Here is a 21,679-nt window from a genome sequence, read left to right as displayed (position 1 = left end):
TGGTAACAGTGAAGTGAGGAATTTTTGAATTTCTTTCCAATATGGCTGTTGTGCATAGCCTTTTACAGTAATGCATGTACTGTGCAGATGTGCATTTTATTTTTTATTTTGTGTTACGCCAAAACCCGTAACACGGCAAGACAAGGGCGCGTGGTGTCGCTCACCGCTTGTCTCCCGCCCAAAGCATAGCTTGACCTTGATGTCACCATGCACTAGACAGAGGAGAGCACACACTCACACCCCACAGTGACAGAAGCTGTGTCGGTAGGAGGAGGAGTAGTAGTGTTAGTAGTGTTAGTAGTGGTAGTAGTAGTAGTAAAGGCTACATGTGAAGGGCTAGAAACATTGGTTACATCGTGCTGCTGTTGGCTGGAGTTGGAGGAGGCCTGCCGCCTCCCTGAAAAGGAGGTTCCACTCTGGAACGCACTCACAACATCCATCTGCAAAAAACCAAGACAGCGAGACAGGAAGGGAGGAAGGACGAGGAGATGCCCACACAAATAGAAATCAAAGAGAGTAGGGGTGTGCAACGGGTAATCGATCACATCCATTTGACTCACTCAGTGCCACAGGACGCCTTATTAAATAATAAAACGTAAAAGGGGAAAACGTTTTGGAAAGTCTTTTCTTTCTTCAAAGATGTCTAAAAATGTTTATGAATTCAGAAAACTAGGAGTTCAAAAGTGGTCAACACGTTGTCAGCTTGCGGATTGTCAGTTTTGTGTGTTTCTGCACTCAATTTCAATACAAAGAGCTTTTTGGATTCACGCTAGATGGGGACCCGTGGATAGAAAATAACCGATGACGTCACAGACAATGGCTCTGTCGCTTTTGTTTTGTGTATTTCTAATGTTTGAATGCAGCATAATCCGTATAATATCGGTATCGGCAGATAATCAGAATAATCGGAGGTCGGTCCTAATTTCAGAAAAAAATATGATTCGATTTGATAAATATATTTTTTTCTAAGAATACAATCGATAGTTGCAGCCCAATAGAAATCAAAGGAGAAGGAGGGGAAAAAAGTCAACAAAACATACAGCAAGAGGAGAGAGAAAAATAAAGCAAGGGCAACAATAATCATAGGAGAAAAAGAATAATAATTTAAGAGATGGGGTTCCGGAATAGTAGTTAAAAGGGGGGAAGGGGGGGGGGGGGGGGGTAAAGGCACTTGTCCCCCGCAGTCTGAACTCACTTCCACCTTTTGTTTCTCTGCAGAATCCTTGTGTTCTTCTAATGGTGTCAGTGTACCAACCTTAAGTCAGCCAGTAGAATCCTTGTGTTCTTCTAATGGTGTCAGTGTACCAACCTTAAGTCAGCCAGTAGAATCCTTGTGTTCTTCTAATGGTGTCAGTGTACCAACCTTAAGTCAGCCAGTAGAATCCTTGTGTTCTTCTAATCGTGTCAGTGTACCAACCTTAACTCAGCCAGTAGCTGGCACCTCATCGTCATTACAAAACCTTTCCAAACGTTCACTTTGGTTTTGCGGAGATTTGTTTTTAGAAAGCGGACAGATTCAGATCCGAGACGGAAAAAGTCTTTGCAACAGAGATTGCAGATTCAGATTGAAAGCAGAGAACAGAGAACAGATTGGAGGAAGCAAACAATACATTTGTATGCTGGAGGAGCAATAGTAAGTTTGAGTTCATGGCTTGGATTCCCTGGCTTGAGTTTGATGCTGTGCTGAGGTGGAGTTTGATGCTGTGCTGGGGTGGAGTTTGATGCTGTGCTGGGGTGGAGTTTGATGCTGTGCTGGGGTGGAGTTTTATGTGGTGCTTGGGGGGGAAGTGAGAGGGGGTGGGGGGGGTCTGGACAGCATTACCTGGGTCTGGATGCGGTTAAGTCCTCGGAACCAGAGGATCTGCCCACGGCGGAGCTCTCTCTCAGCGTGGTCGATCTCCTCCATTTCCTCCATGTCTTCCAGCTCCTCGTCGGGGATCTCCGACTTCTGGGTGCCGTGGCCCGCCGTCTTCAGGAACTTCAGACGGCTGGTGGGGATGGACGAGATCACCTGGGGAGCAGTGGTGCATAAAGTACTCAACTCCCAGCACTTGAGCAAATAAGTATAGTGTTTTTAGCAGCCATTGCGACACACACACACAGGCCAGGGAGGAGGGCTTGTACAGTACAGTACAGTACAGTACAGTACAGTACGGTACAGCACAGTACAGTACCACTCAGTACAGACAGGTCTGATTTTTTCCTTTTTTTATTATATTTTTTAGGGCCATGTCACGTGATCTACCTGCACAGCCTTTGTGACCTTTTGGGAGCCCCTGATTGTAGAGCCTTTGTTCTGCGCTTCCCACCCAACAGTAACACTCCCTGCTGACGGGTGCTGCTCCAGCCCGTAGGAGTGTGTGTATTATAACCCGCCCCGTCCGGCTCCCCTGCGATTGTGTTTTTTCAAATGAGTACAAGAAACCGGAAACTGCATCTTTATATACCAAAAGGTACAAAAGTGAGGATACATTGGCTACGAGCCCCACCTGGTGATCAGGGGCTGTACCAAGAATTGTATCATTCAGAATTTGAACCCACTTGTGTTTTCAGTGAGCCAACATGCAAAATATCAGCACCCTTCCTCTGTTTGACCAATATATTACTGGCAAGACCTGTGAAGTAAGGAAGAGGCCTGATTTCGTTCTAATATGGCTGCTGTGCATAGAGCCTATTCCACCAAGCCAACTCCCTCCACACGGGGGCAGTGTTTTACCACTTTAATCTAAAGCAGGTCTTTGGTTTCTTACTTTGTGGTTCTCAACCTATAAAGGCCTAGTGAAATTAGACCCTTTTCCACACTTTTAGACCATATCCGTGGTCATCGTATGGGCATACCTAACAGTGGATGCCAAAACAATGGGAACATTTCCATTTGTGTATTTTTATATCAAAAGGTACATTTCTTTTAATTTTAATTACTTCCTTTGAACAAAAACGTGATGCCGTCTTGAGTGTCGAGTGAATAAAAATTATGCTTGATTTCATTCACCTGTTTTATTCCCATTACTGAAACTTCAAAATAAAATGCCTGTATTTTCCATTATACTAGGACCTAGGTCTTCACTTTACCAAATTTCTTACAACCCCATCCCACCCCACCACGCCACAACAATTTAAGGCATATTAGTCATTGCCGTTTTATTTTATTAAAATAAACATTTAACATTGATCATGTTAAAGCCGGATTTACACTTAGTTGTGCACGGCCGCCGATAAAAGAGTATTTTAAGATAGATTTTAGCCAACGTACAATATTTAATTTATTTATAGTCCTTGGCCAAAACTCAAATGCGCCTCGAGCTTGCAGATCTGCTACTTTTGATTGCTTTCACGTGACTCTGTAGAGTGCTCAAGTAAAGTAGGGCGTTCATTTACAAAAATAAATAAACGCTTGAACACAAAAGGTTACGATTATGGAGATAAGAGTGCCCATTTCAAACACTCACCTGGCCCCACAGTAGACTGCCGAAGCCCAGGAACGTGCACCACAGCCACTGGTCCACGGGCAGAGCCACGCAGCTGAAGGGTTTACCTCCCCACTGCACGATGACGAACTGGAGGGGCAAAATACAGTTAAAATACAGTTAATACAGCAAACTCATTTACCGCCGACCACTTCCAACATGCCCATTCTTATTGTGTGCATGTCATTTATTAGGCAAACACATAAATTGCGAACGTAGCCATTGTACAAGCTGACGATATGTTCGTTACGTTGATTAATCATCGCTAGTGTTTGTTCAGTAACAGGGGGTTTCTCTGTCTCAAGCCCTTTAATAAACTGAAAATACGTTTTCAGGTGGGACACCAATTTCATCCAAACAGGAGAGAAGAACATATTCCAATTCCAAATGTATCTGCTCATTTATAATAATGATAATATTTTTTTATGAAATCACTTCCAAGTTCACTTATTTATCGTATCCTTGTACGAGTTCTCGCTCCCGTTTGGATGAAAGTGGCAGCCCAATATGATTAGTTTTCTGTTTGCTAGAGAGCTGGGGGAGAAGTGAACAAACGAGAATCAAGACTCTAAAACACTCTGTAGCAATGATAGCTATTGTAATATAGCTCTAGCTTTTTAACACGTATTTAAACAATGTCACTTACACACCTCCCACTCAAGTGGTTCGAGAGGGTCCCCAGCAAAATGTGTTAATATAGCATCACAATCATTTGGACCACTTTATCTAGCGCGTGCGCAAATCATGTCTGGGAGCTCTGAGCAAGGCGTTGCCTAGCAACGGCCACTGACAAAAAATTGATTTTAGCAATCCGGTTTTATACCATTAAAAAAACCGGTGTAATTATAAAGACGTGTGGGGACAACCCTTTTGTAGATCTGCCATTTCCACATTTTATAATTATTTTTATTCCTGGACAATCTCTTGAAAATCTGTGAATTGGGGGGGGGGAGGGGAGGGGGGATATTCATGCATCAATGCATTGACATTAAACATTTGATTTCTACTTTCAAATACAAGTATAAGTACAAATTTGACTTGTAGTTTTAGTGATATTTGACCAGAGTATTCTATGCAAGGAATACTTTGTGTGTGTCAGCTGGCTTCTGAAAGGTCACAGCAGCGTGGTGACACAGCTGCGGCCAACGGGCTGGTTCTTTGGAAACGACTAAAACCAGTGATAACACCTGGTGTGTTATTAAACATTCATTATATTTAATACCCTGTCTACAAGCTTGTGAGCACGCAGAGATTTTTTGGAAAACTACAAAGAAAGAAAGAACAAAAAACAACTACAATTTTTTTATCGTGAAAATGTGGCACAAATCTTTGAATATAAATTACATTCTTTCACAGCGAACATTTCTAACTCAGATATTTGCTGCTGGGGGGTCTCTGGAATATTTAGAAATGGGGGTCTGTGGACAAATATATATCATTCTGGGAGTCCTTGATATGAAATAGTGGAAACGGTTAGGATTTAGAAGGACATCTCTTCTCAGGTCTAAATAGGTTGATTTAAATGTACCGCAGAGTTTAGGAATATCTTTTTCTCATCACCTGGATGATGAAGGTGCCGAAGACGATGGAGCAGAAGATCATGTTGTTGAAGATGCCCTCGAAGACGTTCCTCTCGCCGTGGATCTTGCGCGCGTTGATCTCGTTGAAGAGCTGCATCAGGACGAAGGTGTTGAACACGATGGTGTAGTGCTCCGAGGGCGGCGCGTGGAGCGGCGCGTCACGCCCACTGTCGATGTCGAATATCCTCTCGCCTGCGGGGCAGGGACACAAAACAGAGATTATTATTATTATTATTATCTTTTAGGTCAGTGGTTCCCCGATTTGTACGACTCTAGCAGTGATTTTGATTTCAAGGACACCCGCGTTTTGGGATCCGATGGCAATTCCGACGGAGCATTAGTCCGACATGCAGGAACAACGGTCGGACTAGCGCTCGAACATGCGCTGCTCCCCTGCTTGCGGTTTTGGTTAGGTTAGGGTTTGAGGTAGGTTGTCGGTCTAATAATAGTGCCGGAACCCCGTGGTTTGACCTGAATTAGGCTACGGTCTCCTATTTAATGGCATTTCTATCTCTGGGACCCCAATTTATATTGTAAAATCAAAGTTAATGTTAACTCTGATTGTGTACAAATGGAACAAAATGGACCCTAATGGGTCTATTTGGTTCCATTTGTACACTCCGAGTTACAGACCTGTAACGGTCCATTTGGTTCCAAACTATCATTTAGCTGGGGACCCCCTGGAACTCCCTCAAGGACCCGTAGGGGTCCCTGGACCCCACTTTGGGAACCAGTGTTTTAGATCAGGGGGTTTCAACTGATTGTTAACGAGGGACCACCACCCTGACTTAGAATCAACCTGGGGACCACTGTTGTGTTGGGTGGGGATATGAGCAAAAAGTTGTGCTTTTGTAACACTTGCTATGCATCCCATGTGTACATACCACTGTTTCTCAACCAATGGCCAATGGCCAATGAAATGACTAGTACTAATAATGACTCAACCAGACAATCCGGTGCACTTCCCCCTCTTGAGATTCTAACTCCTCTTTTGTTGAATTTCATCATAGATCACCAGGTCATTCAGTTCACTGTTTCTCAACTAGTGGAAAGAAAATTACTAAATGAATGGTCAGGCAGGGACCACCAGTGGTCCACAGACCACCTGTTGAAAACCCCTGTTTTAGATAACACTTAAAATACGCTTTTAAAAGCTCTGTATTGTGATAGTACTCATTGCTTGTTTCAGAAACCGTAAATGAAACACTGGGATAACAATTTTATCCAATCAGGATAGAGAACACAGTCAGGATACAGATTAAACAAGTGGAATTGTAAGTGATGACCCAAAGAAATGAGCAGAAAAAATAATAATTTGAAAAATATAAAAAATAAGCTCATAATTAGCTAGTAGCTACCTCTCCTGATTGGCTAAAATGTTGTCACCTACCTGAAAGGTATTTTCTGTTCATTATAGAGCCGCAGAGAGAGACCTCTGTTACTGAACAAACCTTTAACATTCACATTTTAACAAAAAATGTTTTGTTTTAAGCAAAAAATATCACTTACACTACCTTTAACATTCATCATTAGTAATAGTAATGAAAGGCAAAATCAGTAAAACAAATATCAAACTTTATGCACAAGAGCAGTAGTACACCAATGTTGCCAGTAGAGGGCACTGTGACTCCACACATAAATGGTTATCTCAATGAGAGGAGATCTCCACCATTCCCAACCTGTGGGCCGCGGTCCACTGGCAGGACAGGAGGATATTGCCATGTGGGCCCCCAAATAATTGACAAAACACTTAAGATAACTTATATATATTGTGTAAACCAAAAATGTCACGGTAATGGTTTAAAACCATGAATTACTTTTCACAGTGACACACATTAATAGGAGCGTAACGTATACTAACATTAGTACCATTGGTCCAAGCTGCAACACAATCGAATAATTGACCATTTAAGTAAACATGAATCTAAAAATGCATCTGTTCCTTTAACACAGCAGTCGAATATCTGCCATGATTACTAATCAGATGGATGGGCTATAGTTGGAATAAAATAAAATAACTACATGAACATTGTTTGAACTAATGTACAGTATCACTGGTATTTGAGTGCGTACGCTCGCGTGCGTGTGTGCGTGCGCGCGTGCGTTTGTGTGGGCAGGCTTTTGAAAGGTCACGGCTGCCTGCGGCCAACAGGCCGTTTCTTTGGAAAATACTAAAACTGGTGATAATAATCAATACTGCAATCTAGATATACTCTGTAGAGCAGTGGTTCCAAAACCTTTTCATGTCAACGACCCCCAAATTGACACCAAGTAATTATTGTTGCTTATGGCGGAATATTCCGTCACATAAAATCCAATCGTGGTCTGCTTCTGACTTAATTCTCTGTCATCAAAGCTTTTTTAATGATATAAAAAACGGGATGGCTGTAAACATTTTTTTTTTGTTTGGCCATTCATTCTGCATGCATGTTTTGCGCATGCGCACTGCCGTTCACTTCCTTATTTACGGCCCGACTAAACGGTCTCTTCTCTAAATATAAGGCTCCATGGTTTTGATCAAAACGGCAATGTTCTGTCCTCTCCTCATTTCTGACTCAACCAAGCATCTCGTTTGGAATATAACCGCTTCGAGAGAGAGAGATGAGATGTGACAGCGCCACGGGAGGTAGTAATGGAAGATTTCACCTCCGGGTTTTGGGGGGGAAATGGAAGTCGGAGGCTTTTCAGAGTAAAAATCTGCCAATCTACTTGACACTCTAGCGCCTTTATTCTGAAAAAGTGTTAACAATAATTTAACTATTGTGAGTGTAAAATGAAACCAAATGGACCCGTACGGGTTTCATTTGACGCCTGCAAGAGTTAAAGATCTATTAAGGTCCATTTGATTACCAACTCTCCATCATGTAGCTGGGGGGGACCACATGGAACCCCCTCAAGGACCACTGGTCGATTGAAAAGCCACTGCTTTCCACCGGCGTCTCTTACCGGCGAAGAGCAGCGTGAAGATGACGATGAGCTGGTAGACGGCCTGTCCCAGGATGTTCTTCATCATGGTGCGGGAGATGAGCGGCTTGTTGCGGCCGTAGGGCCGGCGGAGCAGCAGGGCCTCCGTGGGGGGCTCGGTGGCCAGGGCCAGCGACGCAAACGTGTCCATGATCAGGTTGACCCACAGCATCTGCACCGCTTTTAACGGAGAGTCCTGGAGAGAGAGAGAGAGAGAGACACGTGAGGATATATAAAAATACTCTTGCGACGGAAGGAGGTGTATCATGGCCGAGTCCTAAATGTGCGAGTTTGTCAAAACCGTGCGAAGGAGCCTAAACAATTATGAACATACTGTTCCATTCCAACTCTTCGCGCTTTCCTGATCTTTTCCTATCTATTCGGTGTTATCTATTCAGGGAAATCTGAATAGATAACACCTTGGCAAATATTTCGCCCCCCTTTCTCACTGACAATGTTTTAGTAAACAAGATTGGTGGCTTTAACCTTTAATGAAATATCCAAGACCAATAAGGGTTTTATGGAAGATGTTTCTGAATATATTGCTAGTATAACCAAATGCTCTAATCTTAAAATAACCGGAAATAGGCTATTTTCACCGTACAGCATGCTTCCATGGAATCCAAGAGACTGAAATCGGTCGTGGCGACTGACAACTTTAACCCACGTAGACCTTTATGGATCCTGCGAGGGAATTTCAGTCGCCCAGCGGAGGCAGCACAGCAGTTACAAAGTTAAACCTCTCAAGAACACATTCTGAGCTGCACTCCATGGGTTCCCAGACTGCAAAGTTACAGATACAGAATAAGGCTAAAAGGATAAAACGTTGATCCATTGTGAGCCTACGTATTCAATTCATCAACATAGCATAACACATTTACACAATACGTCATCAACAGATACAAAACAAGACACAATTATGTACAAAGGAGAAAAAGGAGAAGTGGTGGCAGCGAATGACGCCTCCTTTCTACAGAACATACATACACCTCCCCTTGTGGTTCCGCTGATAGATGTTTTTCAGGCCAGTTTAGAAAGAAACCCAGTGATTCACATCTTTTAATGGATGGTGTCAGGGCATTCCACATTTTGGTGGCAGAGTAGAAGAATGAGGATTTTTCCCATGCTTGTTCTATTTTGGTTAGTGCCAGATCGTTGTCACTCCCTCTCGTGTTCTCGCTTTGGAGAACTAGTTGGTCAGGTATACGAGGGCTGCAAGGGTATTTGACCCATCAAGGACGGGAACCCCTTTTGGGGAAGCCATTGTTTTGGAGCCATTGTTTTGGCATGTACAGTGTAACATGCAGTAATCAATCCAAATGCAAACACCATCAATAAAGAGCAACAGTAAAGTAAGTAGGTAGGTCAGAACATGAATATTGTATGGAGGTGATCTCTGGCACAAATTATTTTCAGATGGGGTTCTGCGGACAAATGCATTAATTTGGGATCACACTTTACAATAACACGAGTCACGACAATATTTGATTCTCTCTTTTTTGTTAGTTTTTTCTTTTAAAAACTATATTTTGTTTAGATTTTATTTAACCCATTTAGACCCGAGGCTGATTCTAAAAATGCCTAAGGTTTCTGAAAACCTTAAAATTCATAAATATATATAAAAATGAGTATGTGTGTGTGTGTGGGCTACCTGTACATGTATAGCAACAACTAATGAGACACAGAGGTATCTCCCGAATTGAAAGGTATAACAACAGGTCAAATTGGGTTAATGTAATGTGTGATTACGTGTAGTCCTTTGGCAGCCTCTGTAGACATTTTTAAAGCACAGCTCAAGACCCACTTCTACAACATTGCTTTTAATTGATCTTTTATTTTTTGTTATTCATGTCCTCACTGTATTGCATTACTGCTTATTTTTTTTCTCCATTGCTCTGTAAAGCACTTTCAGCTGCATTTCATGTCATGAAAGGTGCTATACAAATACAGTTTTATTATTATTATTATTATTATATTATTGTTGATATATTTGCAAAACAACAACAATAAAAACATTTGAAGAACTGGATGTTCGGGCCAAATGCATAATAATTTGGCGGTCCTTGACATGACAAGGTTTGGAGAACCTCAGTGGCTCAAAGCAAAGCCTCTGGATTGAGACACGGCCACTAACGGCTCAAATGGAATCCAGGTCATTTTCAGAAGCCGTCGTGACAAACCACACAACAACCGGGAAAGGTTTTAGTGAAGAGGATCCATCCGTTAGCCCAAAGACCCATAAGAGAAATTAAGACGTTTGCCTGGGACCCGAACTAGTGAAAATAGCAGATCTACAAGCTCAAAACGTGTCGCTTTGCACCGCATCGTGAGCTGGTACATATGCTATTTTCACTACTTCTTAAACAAAACGTGTGTAGTTTGACTCCCATGGTGCGACGAATCTGCCGTCTGGAATTGCATGATAGCGAAAATGACGTTGGTCTTTACCTTCTTTTTCATATACCTTGGGCAGCCCCCAATAGAAACAGGATGTTGGCCTGTTTGGTCCGCCCTCAGCCCTACTCTTGTAGGGCTGAGGTGCGCACTATCGATAATGTATGTATACACGTTCTGAATGACAAATGCTGACGAAGATTCAGTAGCGCAGCTACTCTTCTTGAGAGATTACCAGTGATCTAAAATGGGTGATGCAGGCTCCAAGTGATCTAACCTGGGTGATGCAGGCTCCAGAGAAGGCTACGATGACGGCAACCACGTTGACGGTGAGCTGAAACTGGAGGAACTTGGAGATGCTGTCGTACACGTTCCTGCCCCACATGACGGCCTTGACGATGCTGGAGAAGTTGTCGTCGGTCAGGATGATGTCCGAGGCCTCTTTGGCCACGTCAGTGCCGGCGATGCCCTGCGGAGGAGAACAGGGTTAGTGTGTACAGTTGACCTAAGACCAAGAAAATTACCAAAACTAGAATTGAGAGGGACGATATCAGTCACCAGAACTCCGGACGTGGGTTTTCAACTTTTCAATGAGTCTAACATGGTTACAATGGGATTATATAGGAAGGGGGTGTACGTGTCTGATCAAATGAATAACAAAATGTCTATAATAATTTAATCAAGTAACTTAAAAAATGGGTGCAGTGCACACCAAAATCAGAGTAGGGGTTAAATGACTTGGTTCTATCATTTAATCTCGTTCTTGTTTGTCGAAATTGTCATCATAGCTTAGATTTTTTCTTTCGTTTTCGTTAGTGATAAAAGGTAGTCTCTGGTCATTTTTTGTCACACTTTTAGATGACAAAATGAACACTGTTCGTCACAAAGGTGAGCGTTAAGTCTGTCACAATTATTACATAATCTCCTAATCGCAATTATTTTAGATAATGACAATTATTTTTGCATAATCGTCAATCGTTCCCATGTTGAAAAATGTCCATACATTTTTCAAAAATAGCAGAAATAGTTGATCTATAAACTTTGTAGACAAACTATTTCCGCTATTTTGTAGAGAAAAAATACCAAAAACTATTATTAACCGTTTGGCCGACAGGATTAATTAAAGAATGATTAAGTATCCCCCCGTCCACCCCTTATTTTGAAGATCCAAAACACCGCGACTGGAACCGGGTGTTGACTGAATGGTGTGTGCGCGTGTGGTCGGTTAGGTGTTGATCTCTCACTAGCTGATGAGAAGTACAGGCCGGCGCCATTACAGCGACCGCTATGCTCCGTGCAATAAGCGTGTGTGCGCACGCGTGTGGGGGTGCACGCACAAATCAAGATGGCTCAGTCCAGTGTTATGCATAACAACAGATAGCCATCCAAAGCTAATGTGAGTAGCCTTTCGACTAGATCGGATCAAAACTGAATAAATGTAAATTACTTTTATTGGAACTTGCAGAGACAAATTATTAACGTAGGTTATGTTTTTCGGCGCGGAAAAGTATTAAATGTGTCCGTGATTTATTTGTATATTGTTAAGTATACAAGTTATTTGTCATATCTACCCCGTGCAATTTGTGATTACGAAGCTTAAACGGCAAACAGAAATATTAATAGTAATGTTCCAATATTCATCACAATTATTTGTGTGACAAACTGTAATCACGGTAATCGTCAGCTTAAATACAGTGCGTCATTTAAGTTGAGCGGTGCAGTGAAAGCAGACCACCAACCATGGCGAAGCCCACGTCTGCTTTCTTCAGGGCGGGTCCGTCGTTGGTGCCGTCCCCCGTCACGGCCACCACCTGCCTCTGTTCCAGCACGGTGCTGTCGATGATACCTGCAGGACCAAGGAAGCAGTGGTGGAATTAAAAAAATGTACTCACATTTTTACTGCCCCCAAGTAAAAGTTATCAATAGTACAATTAAAAGTCCAGAATTCAAAATGTCCTTGAATAAAAGTACAAAATATTGGCATCAAAGAGTACCAAAAGTAAAAGTCTGCTATATGCAGAAAGTCTAATTTCGAGTTTTCATTGTGAGGTTGTAGATAGGCATTTTTCAAATGGCCAGAATGCATAATATTTGGATGCGAGATGTAGTGGAGTATAAATGTAAACGTATTGTAAATTGTAAATACTCAAGTAAAGTACAAAAACCTCAAAATTGTAAAAAATATATAGTAATTCAAATGAATGTACTTAGTTACTTTCCACCACTGGGAGGAAGGCTGTGGGTCAAATGATCCATAAACACACAGTGAGAACATTTTAATTGGGCAAGGGGGGGGAAATGAACGTGTACCTTTGACTAGTGTGTGCTTGTCTGTAGGAGAGGAACGGGCCAGGACTCGTAGCTTGGGCCAGATCTTGTCAATGCGCTCCTGTTCAATCTAAGAAAACACGACAAACGTTATTAGACCGACTCCATATCAATGTATTGTAGAGTGTACAATGAGTTATAACCACATGAACCCTATCGTCCCTATTCTGGGGACAATTAGTTGTGATTGAATACATGCCACTTTATTTTTTGGTTTCCTACACCAGTGGATACCAAACTTTTTCTTGTCAAGGACCCCCAAATTGACACCAATTAGCCTGCGGACCCCCATTTGAAGAGATTTGCCAGAGACACCCATAAGAGAAGATATTTACGGCTCTAGCAGTTTAATTTCAAGGACCCCCAGTATGACATGCATATTAGTCTACAGACCACCATTTAATGGCATTTCTATCTCTGGGACCCCAATTTATATTGTAAAAGCAATGTTAATTTAAATCTGAGTGTACAAATGGAACCAAATGGACCCTGGGGACCCCCTGGAACTCCCTCAAGGACCCATAGGGGTCCCCAAACTCCACTTTGCGAACCACTGTCCTACACAATAAAAAATAATAATAAATAAAAAAATCCCCAAAATAAATTGCATAAAATATAAAATAAATTAATTAGAGGGAAGAAAATACTTTTAAGTATTTGTGAAAATGGACGTGTTGTGTGAGCTTGTAGATCAGCTATCATCACATTTCTCTTTTGCGTCTCAGTGGGTAGTGGCCGGTAGAGCGGCCGGATGGGAACCGTGATATTCCCAGTTCCATCCCGGGCTCCACCAGAGTTAGTGTCACTGTCAAAGTGTCCTTGAGCAAGACTCTGAACTCCTAATTGCTGTATGAATATAATGCACAATCATGTAAAGCTCTTTGGATGAAAGCGTTATATAAATGCACTAATTACCATTTAGCGTTTGGGAACCACTGCTCTATAGCAACGATTACTATCAGATTATTTGGTCTTCCCCCAGCCTGAGGAAGACCATTCGTTGGTGAAACGCTGTACTAGAGTACTCCGTTTGTAGCCTCGGTACCCAGGCTTTCAGATCGGTGAACCAATACGATCCAACGTCGCGATCCCGGCGGCAATTCGAAACTGTCCGCTGTGAAATCTGAATCCCCCCCACACCACCTTCCCCCTATACATTTCTTTCCCATTTTTACCTCCTTACATGATTTGCTGTTTTTGATATAAAAGTGTATATTTGTACGTCTCTAAATGTTCTGATGAATTAAAAAATGGTGGACCCTGTTGTAAACAAGGGCAATGCTTTATCAGTGTGTCATCCACAGACTCATGTGAAATGCACCCATTCTGCAAACCGTTAATAAAAACTGTTAATAAAAACCTGCCCCATCTATACCAGAAATCGAGCTGGTTGGGCCAGTCTAGTCTGTTTGCACATTAAAGATTACTCGGAGCAGCAGCTGCTTACATCAGTTTTTTTCCGTCTCTCACATGCATACATTGGACTAGCATAAGAAGTCCTTTCTGAGTCTTCCTGCCCACCCACCTCTCCCTTCTCGTTGCGTATCCTGCGGTTGAAGTCTTTTCCCTCCAGACATATGAAGTCGTCTCCGGGCAGCAGGATGCCACACTTGGTGGCGATGGCCCGGGCCGTGTTGATGTTGTCCCCGGTCACCATGCGCACCGTGATGCCCGCCCGCTGGCACATCTTGATGGCGTCCGGGACCTGGAGAGAGAGGAGGCGGAGCACGTTTTAAACCAACTTTCATACCAGGCCAAATGGGAAGTCATTATCAGCATGTCTTAATTTAATTAGTTTTTCAAAAAGTCTAAGCCGTACGACTAAGTGTCCATATTCTTTCATATACCATATATATATATATATTATTATTTTTGTAAATTAACTTGATCATTTGCCATTTTTGAATTTGAATCCTGAAAAGTAACCATTTTGGACATAATGAGGTTTTCACCCTAGATAAGTCATTATCTTGTATATTTATCAAAAAGGTGTTTGTTAGGTTCGGGGTTACTGTATCATGAGCAATCATTTCTGTTTTGAGGTTTTTTTTACCTTTATTTAACCAGTAAAAACCACATTGAGACTGAAGTCTCTTTTACAAGTGTCTTTGAAAACCTTCTAAGTCGGGACTTAGAAGGTACCGTACGAGTAATTTAAGGCCTGTGATGTCATAGACCGTGGCATTGCCCTTGTTCTCTTTGTGTTTACAGCAAAATAGCTGTAAATCTTGACTTCAGCAAATGCCAGGGAGCCTGATGTAACTGTAGCCATGGACAGCAGATAGCTGTACAGTAGATACAGCATCGAGACGAGTCGATATGGATTGTACCATACATATTGATGTTAATACCACTTTATCTATGAGCTTGTAGATCTGCTACTTTTGAAAAATCAGAGTCCGCGGCACCCTGGACAATTTTTAGCGCTACACTACCTCTGCCAACCTGGGGGGGGGGGGGGGCAGCGGACTGATCTCATGCTTCCTTCTATGCATGAGGAGTCCAAGCTGCTTCTTTTCACCTGACAGAGGGGGGAGTTTCCCCAGCCGGACGTAGCGAGTGGAAGGAACACGTTATTCCGACCAGTTCCTTTCCCCTCCATCAGGCGCCCCGGCTGGCCAGGGGGAGGCAGTTTAGAGACCAGGATTTCACTCGAGGAGATCAACGCTGCATCGGAGTCACCTAAATGTCACGGGGAGAAGAAGGGGATTCTTCGGGCCGCGTTCCGTCCACCCGCTATACGACTCACCTCCGGTCGGACCGGGTCCTCGATGCCGACCACACAGAGGCAGGTGAGCCCGGACAGGATGTCGTTCTCGTTGTCCCAGTCGGGCTCGCCCTCTGACAGGGGGAAGTCCCGGTACGCCATGCAGATGGTCCTCAGGCCCTCCGACGCCATGGGCTCGATCACCTTCTTCACCATGTCGTCTCTGTCGCGCGGCCGGAACACCTTGCACTCCCCGCTGGCCGTCAGGATCTTGTAGCACCTGGGGGGGAGACGGGACAGCCACAGGAAGAGGAAACAGTCAGAATTGAGGATTTTCTCATAGTACATACTGTAAAGTACTAGACATCTAAAAGCTCATGGATGTGTGTTGTGAGGTTTTAGATGTATAGTATTTTACAGTATGTAGTAATTGTGACAGGCCTACTCCTTGAGAAAATCCTCAATTCTGACTGCGTTTCGCCATTTAGTTTTTATATCAACCAGAAAATAAATCTCCTCAGAGCAGTCCTCCTTGGATTACACTGTGAGAGTTTATAAATCCTACCTTAACAGTTTGACTCCATAAAACGCGTAACCCGCATTTTAATCAAATATTCTACGCTGCCTCAATTTCCCAGAAACGGAATACGGCGAATTAAACACATAAGTACGTGAGCGGTATTCTTTCAGGACATATGGTGTACACCAGTAGTTATCAAACTTTTTCATGTCAAGGACCCCCAAATTGATATGTATTTGTCCGTGGACGCCCATCCCAGTAGCTTCTTAAGCCGTTCCACGCGTCATTTGCTTTGAAGCCTCGACAGCCACAACAATTACTGACAGCTTAGTAGCTTGACTGTCCCGAAATTACCTTTTTGTTTTACATTGCAAAAATGGCGTCCCAATAATTGTGTGCATGTCATTAAAAGGTCAATATCTAAAACTTTTTCCAAAAATGTGTTGCTATATGAGATTTAAGGTTAAACAATGTATAGGTTACGCCAGATCTAAACACATAAACGATGAGTATGTGTGTGTCTGACACCCAGGCAGGGAACAATAATTCTCCCCACAATTTTTCCCCAGTTTAGATGTTATGCCAGTCTTGTTGGTCACAAAAGATGTTTCCTCCAAACACACATTTGTTTGTGTGTTGAGTTGTTGACTCACATGCCAGGGGGGAGCCCCCACCGGGAGGACACAGAGCCCAACGCTACAGGTGCCGCCCCAGCCTGTAGGATATCACCCTCCCCTCCCCCACACACCAATTGTGTTTGTGTAATGTAGACAAAGCCGGATTTGAACCCACGACCTCCGCGGTGGTGGGCAGTCACTTTAGCCACTGCACCACCCGCGAGGGCCCGAACCCTATGCCACATGATGCGATGCAAGGTTTGCTCACTTCTTCAGGATTTCCGAGGCTCCCTTGCTGAACATGTCAAATTAAAACCAAAAACTAAATGCATAAAAGATTAAATGAAAGGTTTCCTCACTTCTTCAGCAGGATCTCGGAGGCTCCCTTGCTGAACATGCGGTAGCTGCCATCAGCGTTCTTCAGCACCGTGCTCATGGACTTGCGCACAGAGTTGAAGGTGTACACCTTGTACAGCTTCTCCTCTGGGATCTCGTTGCGGATGGCCTGGTGGGCAGCGGGAAGTAGGGGGGTTTGCAACATTTAATTACTCATTTGCTTATTTCCATCGTAAATTAATTTTGAGGTCAGGCCTAAATGGGTTAAGTGGTTAATTGATATATATTCTACATCTATATACACGTCTCTCAATAAATCAAAAGAAAGTCATGGATAGAATGCTGGCTAAGGCGGATAGTGGCAGCCCTACCTGGTAGTCTCTCTTCAGGTTAGTGGCGAAGCCCAGCAAGGCACACTCGGTCTTGTTGCCCACCTGCCGCGGCAGACCGCCTTCCTTCTCTGGAGACTGTGGGGTAGGAAGGAAGCAGGGAAGAAGGGAACAATAGTAGGAAAGGGAAACAAAAAGAGAGACGTGAAAATGCAAAGTCACAGGTTTGCAAGAAGTCGGTGAGATGGTTTCTAGCTTTGCTTTATACATAATAAATAGCTCATGGACTTTGACTAAACTTATATCTATTTGGACACTTATCCCAGGCAGTAGCAAACATAATGATTATAGACACCACAATTTAATTACTCTACTGCATAGATTAGTTTGATTAACCGTTGCAACCCCATTGGAGACCCCCGTTCTAGCCCCCCACTAATACCATAAAGGATAGAGGGCCGACCGGAGCGTCAGCCCCGGCCCCCGCTATTCATTTCAATGGAAGTTGCTCAGTGGAGTTTTGAAGCACCTGGAAGAACGCTTCTACTTCCGCATTTGACCACCAACTTTTGGTTGGCGGGGTTTCCTCGCACTACATGCACGGGTCCGCGGGTCGCAGTTCCAGCTTTGACCAGTAGGCTCGGCGGCTTCAACGTTGGCCAGCCGTTCTGGGGGCTTGACTAATACCTACCATAAAGTTAGTAGTGTTAGGCGCAGTGTTTTTCTAACACCTGGCTACCATAAAGTTAGTAGTGTAGAGGCAGTGTTTTTGTAACACCTACCATAAAGTTAGTAGTGTAGGCGCAGTGTTTTTTAACACCTACAGTACCATAAAGTTAGTAATGTAGACGCAGTGTTTTTCTAACACCTACCATAAAGTTAGTAGTGTAGGCGCAGTATTTTTCTAACACCTACCATAAAGTTAGTAGTGTAGGCGCAGTGTTTTTCTAACACCTACCATAAAGTTAGTAGTGTAGGCGCAGTGTTTTTCTAACACCTACCATGATCTTAGTAGTGTAGGCGCAGTGTTTTTCTAACACCTACCATGATCTTAGTAGTGTAGGCGCAGTTGACCCCGATGCCCAGGACCAGTATGTCTATGGTGGCGGTGGGGATGCTCCCCGGGTCCGGGATCTTGCGATAGTGTTTGTCGTTGAGGAAGCACTGCACCACGGCCATGCGGTTCTGGGTGAGCGTGCCTGTCTTGTCCGAGCAGATGGCCGTGGCGTTGCCCATGGTTTCGCAGGCGTCCAGGTGACGCACCAGATTGTTGTCTTTCATCATTTTCTGCAGGACGTAGGAAGACAAGGAGAAGAGTTGTTCCTTCGTTTCGATTCATACGTCATGAAGCTTTATATTTTTGTACTGAATCCCTTTCTGTTGCCTCTTAGCCTTGTGTGACTCATACGATGAGTTTTATTAATCCCATAAGGAAACTGTCATTTTACATGCTGGAATTAAAATAAAATAAAAACGAACTAATGTTAATATTTGTCATTCTCATGTGTTACAAATACATTTTTGAATTAGGCGTTTGAGCAGCTAAACCCATCCTGCCCACAACATTCAGAAATCATCCAAATAAGGTTTTATGATGTCAGGAATGGAAGAAGTCCACCCCGAAAATCCCCATAAACAAATACAACAATACTTATATTATCATCCATTGTACATTTAATTACACTGTCAACACTGGAGTGACTTGGTAGAATTGGTTTTGAATGCCAGGGCATTTACAATGTACATTTATAGGCCAATAGTATGCTACAGTAAGTAAAGTCAATACAGTATGTACAACTAGCAACTTCATCATCCACTCATGTCATGAATCTTTATACCCAGACAAGCTGATTGTTCAGGAGTTGTGTAGAACTTGTAATATTTAAAGTCCTTTCCATATCAATATTTTTTTTTTAAAGGATCAATTGACATGGACTAGTAAGCAAATATCTGGAGTTGTCCCATATCTGTCCCCCTTTAAAGCATACAGTACATAACACCAGTGTTCTCAAAGGGGTCCTTGGGGGGGATTCCAGGGGGTCCCCATGATTAGGAGCCAAATGGATCGTTATGCGTCTCTAATTCAGAGTGTACAAATGGAACCAACTTAACCTGTTAGGTTCCATTGGTACACTTTCAGAGTTAAATGAAGACTGATGATACTACAGTGTAGCTTGGGGGTCCCAGAGATCAAAATGGTATGAAATGGGGTCCCGTGGCCTAACGCATATCAAGATAGGGGGTCCTTGAAGTTCAAATGGTTGAGAATCACTGCAATTAGTTGAACAACTCTTCCCTGCTGTACTTCTTTTTTTTCTTCAAATGGGGGTCAATTTGGGGGTTCCTTAATGTGAAAAAAGTTTGAGAACCACTGCATTACACCACTGTGTTTGAAGGCAAACAGCAATGAGCTCCTTGATACGGATACAATCCTGTTACCCACCAGGCCCAGTAGAGAGGATGACGGCCTAGCTAACACGGTAGCAGCTTAACCTGCTAGCGTTAATAGGCTAAAGTGTAAGCTGGTTAGCGGCGATAAGCCCAGTTCGGATCAAAGATTCACTGCGAGACAAAAACCATTACAGGGAAGTTGCAGTAGATAACTGAAGAGGCTAAATAACGGTCTCGGAGGAGATGAAACTAATGTTGAATTGACATTAACCACTTCAAACCCAATATACTCAAGTTGGTCTATACTAGACCCTTCTTGGATTTCGTTCTACACCAAATCTCTTCCGTGGGAAAATGGTAGTATCTACAGGCTTTAGCAGTGAGCTGTTTTTTAAGTGGTGCAACCACTTCTACATCCAGCAATGTCCGTGTACCTGTTTGTTTGTTTGTGATGTAGGTCTATGAGCATGAGTGGTGTGCGCATGCGTGCGCGTGCACCACTGGTGTGCGCACGCACCTGCACCCGTGTGTGTAGTGCCGTGCATGTGCGCGTGCACCACTGGTGTGCGCACGCACCCGCACCCGTGTGTGGATGTTGTTGCTACATAAATAGCGTCAATGCTAGCGAGCTAAAATATAGCCATCCTTGCTCTAGAAAGCACCAATGTTTCCATCTAGACCACCGGATTATCAGCAAAAACCTCAGAAAATCGCGCTAATTGACCAAACCATGGAGAGCTCCGTAGATTAGGAGTTATTCAGCTTTAGTCTGCCTGTATAATGGGAGGTGGACGGCAGCGCGCATGCGCAATCCATAATAAAGCTAATCTAACGGAGCAGAGAGAGAGAGAGAGAGAGAGAGAGAGAGGGGGGAGTTGCACCACTTGGTTCACACAGGTGTGATTTTCTTTTTACAGATGAAAAACAAGTATCATCAACATGAGAAAACAAAGAAGGTTTCAGAATGAGTCATAGCAACAAAAACTGATTTGCACTTGTAGCTTTGATGTGTAACAGTTTGTCTTATCGTGTATCTTAAGGGAGTGTTTTTTATGTTTACAATCTCAGTGTGAATCTTTGGCTATGTGCCAGTGTGAATACATTTGGCATATTAATGTCCAACTTGATCATTATTACAGTGTCACACAAAAGCATCAAAAGCAGTAGATCCACCAGTTCAAACGAGTTTGGAGCTTGCTGCTACAAGCTCACAACGTGTCAATGTCCATCGGCTAGTTGAACTATTCAAAAACGTTTTTCAAAATAGAAAAAAAAAAGACAAAGAAGTTTAGGAATAAGGGGTTTTAGCGTGGACGAAAATAAAGCCCAATGTCTCCACCCGACAGACGACTGGGTAGATTACAGTAGGTACTGTACGGGCTCTAGCACGGCGAACTAAACGCGCCGGATGTTTACCTTGACAGAGTAAGCCAGGGAGATGGTGACGGCCAGGGGCAGCCCCTCTGGCACGGCCACCACCAGCACCGTCACGCCGATGATGAAGAACTTGACGAAGAACTGGACGTAGATGGGCGTGCACTCCTTCACCCAGGGCAGGTTCTGGATCCAGAAGGTGTCCAAGGCGAAGCGCGACACCAGGATGAGGACGGTGATGGCCGACATGATCAGACCTGGAGAGAGGGGATGGGTGGGTGGAGAGTCATATTGAAATGCCATAAATAATAATAATAATAAATAAAGAAAAAATAGCTTTGATTTGGGTCTGGAGCCAAATTAAACGTTTGGGAACAGTGGTCTGTCTAAAACAGTGGTTACCAAACTTTTTTGTTTAATTTTGTTTTTACCTGATCTGTTCTTTTGATATTTCGTTGATTTCTTACTGGGAAAAAAATTCTTGAAATATATTTTTTTAATAGTACTAATTAATCCATTCAGGGCGGGAACCCCTTTTGGTGTTTTAACTCTTCTGGACATGTACCCCTGTTGAGGTTTGAAATATTTGAACTAATAAATAGTAGATTTTTCTCAGGCTTTAGAAGAGTTTTTAGAATCGGCCTCAGTCCTAAATGGGTTCATAACTAAATA

General features: G+C 43.1%; 1 protein-coding gene across 3 annotated transcripts in view; it reads right to left on the bottom strand.

The window, feature by feature from the left end:
- The window catches only part of atp2b1a (ATPase plasma membrane Ca2+ transporting 1a), a 77,041-nt gene that overhangs the window by 9,489 nt on the left and 45,873 nt on the right, over positions 1–21,679 (bottom strand). For 2 of the 3 annotated variants that reach the window (XM_080757460.1, XM_080757461.1), the window contains exons 9-21: positions 21,050–21,264; positions 18,287–18,529; positions 17,285–17,380; positions 16,937–17,082; positions 15,483–15,720; positions 14,259–14,438; positions 12,716–12,803; positions 12,145–12,251; positions 10,683–10,874; positions 7,994–8,207; positions 5,028–5,239; positions 3,450–3,557; positions 1,823–2,011 (exon numbers count right to left, since the gene is read on the bottom strand). In XM_080757460.1, coding sequence (XP_080613586.1) covers positions 1,823–2,011; positions 3,450–3,557; positions 5,028–5,239; positions 7,994–8,207; positions 10,683–10,874; positions 12,145–12,251; positions 12,716–12,803; positions 14,259–14,438; positions 15,483–15,720; positions 16,937–17,082; positions 17,285–17,380; positions 18,287–18,529; positions 21,050–21,264 — 2,228 coding nt within the window. Of the gene's footprint in view, positions 1–353; positions 441–1,822; positions 2,012–3,449; positions 3,558–5,027; positions 5,240–7,993; positions 8,208–10,682; positions 10,875–12,144; positions 12,252–12,715; positions 12,804–14,258; positions 14,439–15,482; positions 15,721–16,936; positions 17,083–17,284; positions 17,381–18,286; positions 18,530–21,049; positions 21,265–21,679 lie in introns of all 3 variants that reach the window. The other variant, XM_080757459.1, reaches the window with a different exon arrangement.

This window comes from Protomyctophum bolini, assembly GCF_963924005.1.
Source record: "Protomyctophum bolini genome assembly, chromosome: 23".
Lineage (NCBI taxonomy): Eukaryota > Metazoa > Chordata > Actinopteri > Myctophiformes > Myctophidae > Protomyctophum > Protomyctophum bolini.
The sequence above is the reverse complement of the archived record's forward strand: the minus strand, read 5'-3'. Positions and strand labels throughout refer to the sequence as shown.